The 13,082-nt window shown below is 39.3% G+C and overlaps 1 protein-coding gene across 1 annotated transcript; it reads left to right on the top strand.

The window, feature by feature from the left end:
* The first annotated feature begins 7,109 nt into the window (after nt 1-7,109).
* On the top strand, nt 7,110-12,733 carry LOC131937561 (carbonic anhydrase-related protein 10-like). The gene is made up of 4 exons (XM_059295093.1): nt 7,110-7,283; nt 8,125-8,253; nt 11,610-11,649; nt 12,574-12,733. Exons 1-4 carry the CDS (start codon nt 7,110-7,112, stop codon nt 12,597-12,599), a joined length of 369 nt encoding a protein of 122 aa, XP_059151076.1. The 3' UTR covers nt 12,600-12,733.
* The last annotated feature ends 349 nt before the right edge of the window (nt 12,734-13,082 follow it).

The following is a 13,082-nucleotide window of genomic DNA, read 5'->3' as shown; positions in this document are numbered from 1 at the left end:
ATGTCTCTGTATGTGTTACATGTCTAAATGTCTCTGTATGTGTGACATGTCTAAATGTCTCTGTATGTGTTACATGTCTAAATGGCTCTGTATGTGTGACATGTCTAAATGGCTCTGTATGTGTTACATGTCTAAATGTCTCTGTATGTGTTACATGTCTAGATGGCTCTGTATGTGTTACATGTCTAAATGGCTCTGTATGTGTTACATGTCTAAATGTCTCTGTATGTGTTACATGTCTAAATGTCTCTGTATGTGTGACATGTCTAAATGTCTCTGTATGTGTGACATGTCTAAATGGCTCTGTATGTGTGACATGTCTAAATGTCTCTGTATGTGTTACATGTCTAAATGTATGTATTTTACATGTCTAAATGTCTCTGTATGTGTTACATGTCTAAATGGCTCTGTATGTGTTACATGTCTAAATGGCTCTGTATGTGTTACATGTCTAAATGTCTCTGTATGTGTTACATGTCTAAATGTCTCTGTATGTGTTACATGTCTAAATGTCTCTGTATGTGTTACATGTCTAAATGTCTCTGTATGTGTTACATGTCTAAATGTCTCTGTATGTGTTACATGTCTAAATGGCTCTGTATGTGTGACATGTCTAAATGTCTCTGTATGTGTTACATGTCTAAATGTCTCTGTATGTGTGACATGTCTAAATGTCTCTGTATGTGTTACATGTCTAAATGTCTCTGTATGTGTTACATGTCTAAATGGCTCTGTATGTGTTACATGTCTAAATGTCTCTGTATGTGTGAGATGTCTAAATGTCTCTGTATGTGTGACATGTCTAAATGTCTCTGTATGTGTTACATGTCTAAATGGCTCTGTATGTGTTACATGTCTAAATGTCTCTGTATGTGTGACATGTCTAAATGACTCTGTATGTGTTACATGTCTAAATGTCTCTGTATGTGTTACATGTCTAAATGTCTCTGTATGTGTGACATGTCTAAATGTCTCTGTATGTGTTACATGTCTAAATGGCTCTGTATGTGTTACATGTCTAAATGTCTCTGTATGTGTGAGATGTCTAAATGTCTCTGTATGTGTGACATGTCTAAATGTCTCTGTATGTGTTACATGTCTAAATGGCTCTGTATGTGTTACATGTCTAAATGTCTCTGTATGTGTTACATGTCTAAATGGCTCTGTATGTGTGACATGTCTAAATGGCTCTGTATGTGTTACATGTCTAAATGTCTCTGTATGTGTTACATGTCTAAATGTCTCTGTATGTGTGACATGTCTAAATGTCTCTGTATGTGTTACATGTCTAAATGTCTGTATGTTACATGTCTAAATGTCTCTGTATGTGTTACATGTCTAAATGTCTCTGTATGTGTTACATGTCTAAATGGCTCTGTATGTGTTACATGTCTAAATGGCTCTGTATGTGTGACATGTCTAAATGTCTCTGTATGTGTTACATGTCTAAATGGCTCTGTATGTGTTACATGTCTAAATGTCTCTGTATGTGTGACATGTCTAAATGGCTCTGTATGTGTTACATGTCTAAATGTCTGTATGTTACATGTCTAAATGTCTCTGTATGTGTTACATGTCTAAATGTCTGTATGTTACATGTCTAAATGTCTCTGTATGTGTGACATGTCTAAATGTCTGTATGTTACATGTCTAAATGTCTCTGTATGTGTTACATGTCTAAATGTCTGTATGTTACATGTCTAAATGTCTCTGTATGTGTTACATGTCTAAATGTCTCTGTATGTGTTACATGTCTAAATGGCTCTGTATGTGTTACATGTCTAAATGGCTCTGTATGTGTGACATGTCTAAATGTCTCTGTATGTGTTACATGTCTAAATGTCTCTGTATGTGTTACATGTCTAAATGTCTCTGTATGTGTGACATGTCTAAATGGCTCTGTATGTGTTACATGTCTAAATGGCTCTGTATGTGTTACATGTCTAAATGTCTCTGTATGTGTGACATGTCTAAATGGCTCTGTATGTGTTACATGTCTAAATGGCTCTGTATGTGTTACATGTCTAAATGGCTCTGTGTGTGTTACATGTCTAAATGTCTCTGTATGTGTGACATGTCTAAATGGCTCTGTATGTGTTACATGTCTAAATGTCTCTGTATGTGTTACATGTCTAAATGTCTCTGTATGTGTGACATGTCTAAATGTCTCTGTATGTGTTACATGTCTAAATGTCTCTGTATGTGTTACATGTCTAAATGTCTCTGTATGTGTGACATGTCTAAATGGCTCTGTATGTGTTACATGTCTAAATGGCTCTGTATGTGTTACATGTCTAAATGTCTCTGTATGTGTGACATGTCTAAATGTCTCTGTATGTGTTACATGTCTAAATGGCTCTGTATGTGTTACATGTCTAAATGTCTCTGTATGTGTGACATGTCTAAATGTCTCTGTATGTGTTACATGTCTAAATGGCTCTGTATGTGTTACATGTCTAAATGGCTCTGTATGTGTTACATGTCTAAATGGCTCTGTATGTGTTACATGTCTAAATGGCTCTGTATGTGTTACATGTCTAAATGTCTCTGTATGTGTTACATGTCTAAATGTCTCTGTATGTGTGACATGTCTAAATGTCTCTGTATGTGTTACATGTCTAAATGGCTCTGTATGTGTTACATGTCTAAATGGCTCTGTATGTGTTACATGTCTAAATGGCTCTGTATGTGTTACATGTCTAAATGGCTCTGTATGTGTGAGATGTCTAAATGTCTCTGTATGTGTGACATGTCTAAATGTCTCTGTATGTGTTACATGTCTAAATGGCTCTGTATGTGTTACATGTCTAAATGTCTCTGTATGTGTTACATGTCTAAATGGCTCTGTATGTGTGACATGTCTAAATGGCTCTGTATGTGTTACATGTCTAAATGTCTCTGTATGTGTTACATGTCTAAATGTCTCTGTATGTGTGACATGTCTAAATGTCTCTGTATGTGTGACATGTCTAAATGTCTCTGTATGTGTTACATGTCTAAATGTCTGTATGTTACATGTCTAAATGTCTCTGTATGTGTTACATGTCTAAATGTCTCTGTATGTGTTACATGTCTAAATGGCTCTGTATGTGTGACATGTCTAAATGTCTCTGTATGTGTTACATGTCTAAATGTCTCTGTATGTGTTACATGTCTAAATGGCTCTGTATGTGTTACATGTCTAAATGGCTCTGTATGTGTGACATGTCTAAATGTCTCTGTATGTGTTACATGTCTAAATGTCTCTGTATGTGTGACATGTCTAAATGGCTCTGTATGTGTTACATGTCTAAATGGCTCTGTATGTGTTACATGTCTAAATGTCTCTGTATGTGTTACATGTCTAAACGGCTCTGTATGTGTTACATGTCTAAATGGCTCTGTATGTGTTACATGTCTAAATGTCTCTGTATGTGTTACATGTCTAAATGGCTCTGTATGTGTTACATGTCTAAATGGCTCTGTATGTGTTACATGTCTAAATGGCTCTGTGTGTGTTACATGTCTAAATGTCTCTGTATGTGTGACATGTCTAAATGGCTCTGTATGTGTTACATGTCTAAATGTCTCTGTATGTGTTACATGTCTAAATGGCTCTGTATGTGTTACATGTCTAAATGGCTCTGTATGTGTTACATGTCTAAATGGCTCTGTATGTGTTACATGTCTAAATGTCTCTGTATGTGTGACATGTCTAAATGGCTCTGTATGTGTTACATGTCTAAATGGCTCTGTATGTGTTACATGTCTAAATTTCTCTGTATGTGTGACATGTCTAAATGTCTCTGTATGTGTTACATGTCTAAATGGCTCTGTATGTGTTACATGTCTAAATGGCTCTGTATGTGTTACATGTCTAAATGGCTCTGTATGTGTTACATGTCTAAATGTCTCTGTATGTGTGAGATGTCTAAATGTCTCTGTATGTGTGACATGTCTAAATGGCTCTGTATGTGTTACATGTCTAAATGGCTCTGTATGTGTTACATGTCTAAATGTCTCTGTATGTGTTACATGTCTAAATGGCTCTGTATGTGTGACATGTCTAAATGGCTCTGTATGTGTTACATGTCTAAATGTCTCTGTATGTGTTACATGTCTAAATGTCTCTGTATGTGTGACATGTCTAAATGTCTCTGTATGTGTGACATGTCTAAATGTCTCTGTATGTGTTACATGTCTAAATGTCTGTATTTTACATGTCTAAATGTCTCTGTATGTGTTACATGTCTAAATGTCTCTGTATGTGTTACATGTCTAAATGGCTCTGTATGTGTTACATGTCTAAATGGCTCTGTATGTGTGACATGTCTAAATGTCTCTGTATGTGTTACATGTCTAAATGGCTCTGTATGTGTGACATGTCTAAATGTCTCTGTATGTGTTACATGTCTAAATGTCTCTGTATGTGTGACATGTCTAAATGGCTCTGTATGTGTTACATGTCTAAATGGCTCTGTATGTGTTACATGTCTAAATGTCTCTGTATGTGTTACATGTCTAAACGGCTCTGTATGTGTTACATGTCTAAATGGCTCTGTATGTGTTACATGTCTAAATGTCTCTGTATGTGTTACATGTCTAAATGGCTCTGTATGTGTTACATGTCTAAATGGCTCTGTATGTGTGACATGTCTAAATGTCTCTGTATGTGTTACATGTCTAAATGTCTCTGTATGTGTGACATGTCTAAATGGCTCTGTATGTGTTACATGTCTAAATGGCTCTGTATGTGTTACATGTCTAAATGTCTCTGTATGTGTTACATGTCTAAACGGCTCTGTATGTGTTACATGTCTAAATGGCTCTGTATGTGTTACATGTCTAAATGTCTCTGTATGTGTTACATGTCTAAATGGCTCTGTATGTGTTACATGTCTAAATGGCTCTGTATGTGTTACATGTCTAAATGTCTCTGTATGTGTTACATGTCTAAATGGCTCTGTATGTGTTACATGTCTAAATGGCTCTGTATGTGTGACATGTCTAAATGTCTCTGTATGTGTGACATGTCTAAATGGCTCTGTATGTGTGACATGTCTAAATGTCTCTGTATGTGTGACATGTCTAAATGTCTCTGTATGTGTTACATGTCTAAATGGCTCTGTATGTGTTACATGTCTAAATGTCTCTGTATGTGTTACATGTCTAAATGGCTCTGTATGTGTGACATGTCTAAATGGCTCTGTATGTGTTACATGTCTAAATGTCTCTGTATGTGTTACATGTCTAAATGTCTCTGTATGTGTGACATGTCTAAATGTCTCTGTATGTGTGACATGTCTAAATGTCTCTGTATGTGTTACATGTCTAAATGTCTGTATGTTACATGTCTAAATGTCTCTGTATGTGTTACATGTCTAAATGTCTCTGTATGTGTTACATGTCTAAATGGCTCTGTATGTGTTACATGTCTAAATGGCTCTGTATGTGTGACATGTCTAAATGTCTCTGTATGTGTTACATGTCTAAATGGCTCTGTATGTGTGACATGTCTAAATGTCTCTGTATGTGTTACATGTCTAAATGTCTCTGTATGTGTGACATGTCTAAATGGCTCTGTATGTGTTACATGTCTAAATGGCTCTGTATGTGTTACATGTCTAAATGTCTCTGTATGTGTTACATGTCTAAACGGCTCTGTATGTGTTACATGTCTAAATGGCTCTGTATGTGTTACATGTCTAAATGTCTCTGTATGTGTTACATGTCTAAATGGCTCTGTATGTGTGACATGTCTAAATGTCTCTGTATGTGTGACATGTCTAAATGTCTCTGTATGTGTTACATGTCTAAATGTCTCTGTATGTGTGACATGTCTAAATGGCTCTGTATGTGTTACATGTCTAAATGGCTCTGTATGTGTTACATGTCTAAATGTCTCTGTATGTGTTACATGTCTAAATGGCTCTGTATGTGTTACATGTCTAAATGGCTCTGTATGTGTTACATGTCTAAATGTCTCTGTATGTGTTACATGTCTAAATGTCTCTGTATGTGTTACATGTCTAAATGGCTCTGTATGTGTTACATGTCTAAATGGCTCTGTATGTGTTACATGTCTAAATGTCTCTGTATGTGTTACATGTCTAAACGGCTCTGTATGTGTTACATGTCTAAATGGCTCTGTATGTGTGACATGTCTAAATGTCTGTATGTTACATGTCTAAATGTCTCTGTATGTGTGACATGTCTAAATGTCTCTGTATGTGTTACATGTCTAAATGGCTCTGTATGTGTTACATGTCTAAATGTCTGTATGTTACATGTCTAAATGTCTCTGTATGTGTGACATGTCTAAATGGCTCTGTATGTGTTACATGTCTAAACGGCTCTGTATGTGTGACATGTCTAAATGGCTCTGTATGTGTTACATGTCTAAATGTCTGTATGTTACATGTCTAAATGTCTCTGTATGTGTGACATGTCTAAATGTCTCTGTATGTGTTACATGTCTAAATGGCTCTGTATGTGTTACATGTCTAAATGGCTCTGTATGTGTTACATGTCTAATTGTCTCTGTATGTGTTACATGTCTAAATGTCTCTGTATGTGTGACATGTCTAAATGTCTCTGTATGTGTTACATGTCTAAATGTCTCTGTATGTGTGACATGTCTAAATGTCTCTGTATGTGTTACATGTCTAAATGGCTCTGTATGTGTTACATGTCTAAATGGTTACATGTCTAAATGGCTCTGTATGTGTGACATGTCTAAATGGTTACATGTCTAAATGGCTCTGTATGTGTTACATGTCTAGATGGCTCTGTATGTGTTACATGTCTAAATGGTTCTGTATGTGTGACATGTCTAAATGGCTCTGTATGTGTGACATGTCTAAATGTCTCTGTATGTGTTACATGTCTAAATGACTCTGTATGTGTTACATGTCTAAATGGTTACATGTCTAAATGGCTCTGTATGTGTGACATGTCTAAATGGTTACATGTCTAAATGGCTCTGTATGTGTTACATGTCTAGATGGCTCTGTATGTGTTACATGTCTAAATGGTTCTGTATGTGTGACATGTCTAAATGGCTCTGTATGTGTGACATGTCTAAATGTCTCTGTATGTGTTACATGTCTAAATGACTCTGTATGTGTTACATGTCTAAATGGCTCTCAGGGCAAGAGATGCGACTCCACGGGTTCCACGTCAAGGCTCTGGTACCAGACACCAACTACTACATCACATACGAGGGCTCCTTTACACAGCCTGGTTGCCAGGAGACGGTCACGTGGGTTATTTTTAACAGGCCCATATTTATTAAAGCATCACAAGTAAGTCTGGGTTTAAACGCATGTTTTGGTCTGTAGTTTTTTTTTTTAGGTCAGGTGCCATAGGAAGCGAGTAAACCTTTTGATAATGTTTACAAATATTATCCTAAAGCAAGTCTGTCTTTTGTTATGCTGTTTTATGGTATTAGCCTTTTGATGTTTACAAATATTATCCTAAAGCAAGTCTGTCTTTGTATTGTTATGCTGATTTAGGCGATTAACTCCTATCCCTCTTTACACTTTTTAACGGTCGTTACATAAAGCTCCTAAAAATAAAAAGCGTCAAAAGTTTCGCCCCTCCCCCCCCCCCCCCCCATACATTCTCCCGTAACAGATATAACTCTGTAGGAAATTATTATGTTTTGCTTCATTTATAGCCACAGGAGTATGAATTCCTTCCCTTGTTTTCTCTTATCTCACTTCCCCCCCACCCCCAGGCCCCCCCCCCACCACACACAATCCTTAGCTGTCTGATTTTACTACTGGATAAACTTTTATTCATTTGCATTTAAAACGTTTTTTGTTTGATGCAATAAATTTTCTTTAATTAAAGACATGATATGGTGATTTCTCCCCAACTTCTGAAAGCTAGACAATAATTTCTCCCCAACTTCTGAAAGCTAGACAATAATTTCTCCCCAACTTCTGAAAGCTAGACAATATTTTCTCCCCAACTTCTGAAAGCTAGACAATAATTTCTCCCCAACTTCTGAAAGCTAGACAATAATTTCTCCCCAACTTCTGAAAGCTAGACAAAAATTTCTCCCCAACTTCTGAAAGCTAGACAATAATTTCTCCCCAACTTCTGAAAGCTAGACAATAATTTCTCCCCAACTTCTGAAAGCTAGACACTCTAAGGCAGCTCCAGAAACGTCAGAGAGACACGCGAATGACGCTGCTAGAGGGAAACATCCGGCCCATCATGCCAGTCAACAACAGAGCTCTGAGGACTAACATCAACTTCCACACCTCGGTAGGTGGTAGTCTAGTGGTCCAGGTGGTAGTCTAGTGGTCCAGGTGGTGGTCTAGTGGTCCAGTTGGTTGTCTAGTGGTCCAGGTGGTTGCCTAGTGGTCCAGGTGGTTGTCTAGTGGTCCAGGTGGTTGTCTAGTGGTCCAGGTGGTTGTCTAGTGGTCTAGGTGGTTGTCTAGTGGTCTAGGTGGTTGTCTAGTGGTCTAGGTGGTAGTCATGTGGTCAAGGTGGTGGTTAAGGCGGTAGTCCAGGCAGAGGCGTAGCGAAGGGGGGGGGGCGGAGGTGCGGACCGCACCGGGTGACACCATTTAGTGGGGTGACACCAAGGCAAAAAATAGCAAAATATATAGAGAAAAACTTGAGGGGGGGGTGCAAATCGAAAGTTTGAGGGGGGGGGGGATGCAAAAATCGAAAACTTGGGGGGGGGGGTGCAAATCGAAAGCTTGAGGGGGGGGGGGTGCAAATCGAAAATTTGAAAGTTTGTCCCCGGGAAGGGTCGCTACGCCTCTGGGGGTGACACCATTAAGTGCCGCACCGGGCGACACCCGACCTCGGCGTCACTAGGTCGGATGTCACCCGGTGCGGCACTTCGTGGTGTCACACCCCCCCCCCCCCCCCCAACATTAATACTTGTCGATTTGTACTTAAAAGACTATTTAAGTGGTCAAAGTGGTAGTCATGTGGTAAAGGTGGTGGTCATGTGGTCATGGTGATAAACGTGTGGTTAAGGTTAGCAACGCCACTGATAACATGTTCACTTAGATACGAGACAGTATTTGAACTATCTAGAATCTTATAGAAAACTTCCTTGAACAAACAGTTGCGTGTTTTCAGCTTGAAGCGCAGAGGAAACGGAAATGGTTTATTTTTAGTTCTGAGAGAATGTGCGTTGTGTCTCTGGTTAAAACGAACTTTTTTAAAATACTCCTACTAAAAGCGTGGCACATCTTTAACGAGCTATTCAGATGTTGTCTGCGTGACAATAGGTTAAATTATCTCCCTTTCAACATGAAGTGTGTTCTTCGTTTTCAGCTAGACAAGTCTGGGCTAGAAGCTTATGTGCTAAAGTAAGAACACACACCCCTCCCCAAATATGTTTTGCCACTACCCAGAGGCGTAGCGAGGGGGGGGGGGGGGAGCGGGCATGCGGACCGCACCGGGTGACACCATTTAGGGGGGTGACACCAAGGCAAAAAATAGCAAAATATATAGATACAAATTTGAGCTGGGGTGCAAATCGAAAGTTTGAGGGGAGCGGGGGGGGGGGGTGCAAATCGAAAATTGAAAGTTTGTCCCCGGGAAGGGTCGCTACGCCTATGGGGGTGACACCATTAAGTGCCGCACCGGATGACACCCGACCTCGCTACGCCACTGCCACTACCAACATTTGCATAGACAAACTAGTAGACTACAGCATAGACCTCGCTTGTTGAGAGGGATCTAATTTCTATTGGAGACAGGTCAAAACAGTGCGTTCGTACATTTCGTCTTCTGTGTATCTCTGAATCAGTGTTAGAAAATTTGCAATTGCACAAATCTAGAAATTTTAACTTTTTTTTTTTTTTTTGCGGTGAAATTCTGTTGACATATAATCTAGATCTAAGTATAATAACGAACCGAAATGTAAGATGAATTGTCACTTTAGTAAGACTAACTTTCATTAAAATTGTAGCTGTAAATCAACTTTTGTTTGCTAAAATGGCGGATGTTTTGATACACTGTCATCTATAAGTACAGTAATCAGGGGCGTAGCGAGGGGGGGGGGGGGCGGGGGTGCGGAACGCACCGGGTGACACCATTTAGGGGGGGGGGTGACACCAAGGCTAAAAATAGCAAAATATATGGAGAAAAACTTGAGGGGGGGGGGGTGCAAATCGAAAGTGTGAGGGGGGGGGATGCAAAAACTTGAGGGGGGGGGGGTGCAAATCGAAAACTTGAAAGTTTGTCCCCGGGAAGGGTCGCGACGCCTCTGGGGGGTGACACCATTAAGTGCCGCACCGGGTGACACCCGACCTCGCTACGCCACTGAGAGTAATCAATGTTATTAAACAAAATACTAAATTAGCCAGCCCCTTTGTGAAATAAACAGTCTCACACTATTCAAGTTAATGGCAGCTTTGAAGTTTTGCGTTATATGGGTGGTGTGGGGGGGGGGGGGACACGTAGAGGAGACACGTATTTAGCTGTTTGTTTGTCTTGGACCGCTCGCCCGGCCACTAGAAACATCTTACTGTCAGAAATTTGGTTGATGTGTCTGGTAGGGGGCGCCAGTGGTAAAGGTCAAGGTCGTGACGGAAAAATATTTTGATTAGAAAAGTATATTATTCGTTTTACAATACGCGGTTTTAAAAACGATCAGCTTAATTACTGCCATTATCGAATAACAAAAAGATGGACTTTTAAAAGTCAGTTTCTCAACATTTTTCTTGTGGACACACACTTCCCTCCTACATGTTTTATGACATTAGTCAAGTGTTGCTTTCACCTCACATTTTGTGATTGAAATAATAAACGAACCTATGTGATTGAGAAATAATAAACGAACCTATGTGATTGAAATAATAAACGAACCCTCAACAAAATACTCAGGGGTTTACACAAAGATATTTATCTGGCGGTTTCACAAACTGGGAGGCACGGATTAGATTAGAGCTAGGGGAGGCACGGATTAGATTAGAGCTAGGGGAGGCGTGGATTAGAGCTAGGGAAGGCGCGGATTAGATTAGAGCTAGGGAAGGCGCGGATTGGATTAGGGCTAGGGGAGGCGGGGATTAGATTAGAGCTAGGGGAGGCACGGATTAGATTAGAGCTAGGGGAGGCGGGGATTAGAGCTAGAAAAGGCGCGGATTAGATTAGAGCTAGGGGAGGCGGGGATTAGATTAGAGCTAGGGGAGGGACGGATTAGATTAGAGCTAGGGGAGGCGCCGCTAGACTGCCAACCCGAAAGTCTCGAGTTCGAATCCGGGTCAAGTCAATTGAACATCCCCGAGCTCACCCAGCTCACGTTAGGGAAAGTAAAGACTATCCATACACATGCCGAGGTCATTGACACAAGTGAACTCTACTTCACCTGCCCCATGGACCGTCAGGTTCGAACAAGGAACTTTATGGGAGGCATGAGAAGCTGGACTAATGTTAAACGCGGATTTCTTTCTTTCTTCTTTCTTTCTTCTTTGCCGCCTTATAAAATGGTTTGACAATTGATCTTCGCTATGCTGATGATAACCACAATTATTTATCAAAATATGTCGACCTATATAACATTGAATATACCGTTTTTTTTAAAAATTTAAATATTAAACCGTGACATGAGCCCCAAGTTTACCAATCAACTGACACAATTTTTCGTCCATTTACAGGGAGGATTGTGTGATATGAGGCGAACGGCGTTTTATGAAAGTAAGTCACATCTAGTCTGGCGTTTTATGAAAGTAAGTCACATCTAGTCTGGCGTTTTATGAAAGTAAGTCACATCTAGTCTGGCGTTTATGAAAGTAAGTCACATCTAGTCTGGCGTTTTATGAAAGTAAATCACATCTAGTCTGGCGTTTTATGAAAGTAGGTCACATCTAGTCTGGCGTTTTATGAAAGTAAGTCACATCTAGTCTGGCGTTTATGAAAGTAAGTCACATCTAGTCTGGCGTTTTATGAAAGTAAGTCCTATCTAGTCTGGCGTTTTATGAAAGTAAGTCACATCTAGTCTGGCGTTTTATAGTAAGTCACATCTAGTCTGGCGTTTTATGAAAGTAAGTCACATCTAGTCTGGCGTTTTATGAAAGTAAGTCACATCTAGTCTGGCGTTTTATGAAAGTAAATCACATCTAGTCTGGCGTTTTATGAAAGTAAGTCACATCTAGTCTGGCGTTTATGAAAGTAAGTCACATCTAGTCTGGCGTTTTATGAAAGTAAGTCACATCTAGTCTGGCGTTTTATGAAAGTAAGTCACAGCTAGTCTGGCTTTTTTTGCCTGTAGTGGACAGACAGCATCCAACAATGAAGTGTAGTGTGATTAAAACTATGTTGGCTAATGTTTATGTGTAGTCAGGGTGCCAGTGTTTTTTTTTTGCAGGGGAATCAAGCTAAATTTGTCCATGGGTGGTCTAATTATATTTAATTTTTTTTTATTAATTAATCATTTATTATTTGATGAGTGTGCATGGGTTAGGGGTCAGCTGGCACAATAACACAATAGGGCTGGTAAGTAGGTCACCAACCAGTTCTACGGCTCAACCTGCATGGGCCATAGAACTGGTTGGTGATCTACTTATCAGCCCTATAATTGTAATACAGTTTGTATTTCAAATGTTTTTATTTCACTTTCAGTCAATGACGTGTTGAGGCACAGGTGAATTGTTTTACATCGCACTTCATGCCCAGATGATGTTTCAACATCACAAACCATGCCCAGATGATGTTTCAACATCACAAACCATGCCCAGATGATGTTTCAACATCACAAACCATGCCCAGATGTTTCAACATCAAACACCTTGCTCCGATGATGTGTGTTGTGTGAATGGTCTGCCGATCACAGTGAAGCCTTTATGTGTGTACTTAAATAACGCTATTACAAGAACGCTATTACAAGAACGCTATTACAAGAACGCTATTACAATAACGCTATTACAAGAACGCTATTACAATAACGCTATTACAATAACGCTATTACAATAACGCTATTACAATAACGTTATTACAATAACGCTATTACAATAACGCTATTACAATAACGCTATTACAAGAACGCTATTACAATAACGCTATTACAATAACGCTATTACAATAACGCTATTACAAGAACGCTATTACAATAACGCTATTACAATAACGCT

This window comes from Physella acuta, unplaced genomic scaffold (genome assembly GCF_028476545.2).
Source record: "Physella acuta isolate Inbredline_101_S28 unplaced genomic scaffold, ASM2847654v3 ptg000213l, whole genome shotgun sequence".
In the NCBI taxonomy this organism is placed as follows: Eukaryota; Metazoa; Mollusca; class Gastropoda; family Physidae; genus Physella; species Physella acuta.
The sequence above is the reverse complement of the archived record's forward strand: the minus strand, read 5'-3'. Positions and strand labels throughout refer to the sequence as shown.

Bases quoted from the DNA above. Each gene is read 5' to 3' on its own strand.
- LOC131937561 (XM_059295093.1), top strand. From the start codon at position 7,110: ATGTCTAAATGGCTCTCAGGGCAAGAGATGCGACTCCACGGGTTCCAC. The intron at 8,254-11,609 runs GTAGGTGGTAGT...GTCCATTTACAG, and splicing joins ACATCAACTTCCACACCTCG to GGAGGATTGTGTGATATGAG. The intron at 11,650-12,573 runs GTAAGTCACATC...TTTCACTTTCAG, and splicing joins GCGAACGGCGTTTTATGAAA to TCAATGACGTGTTGAGGCAC.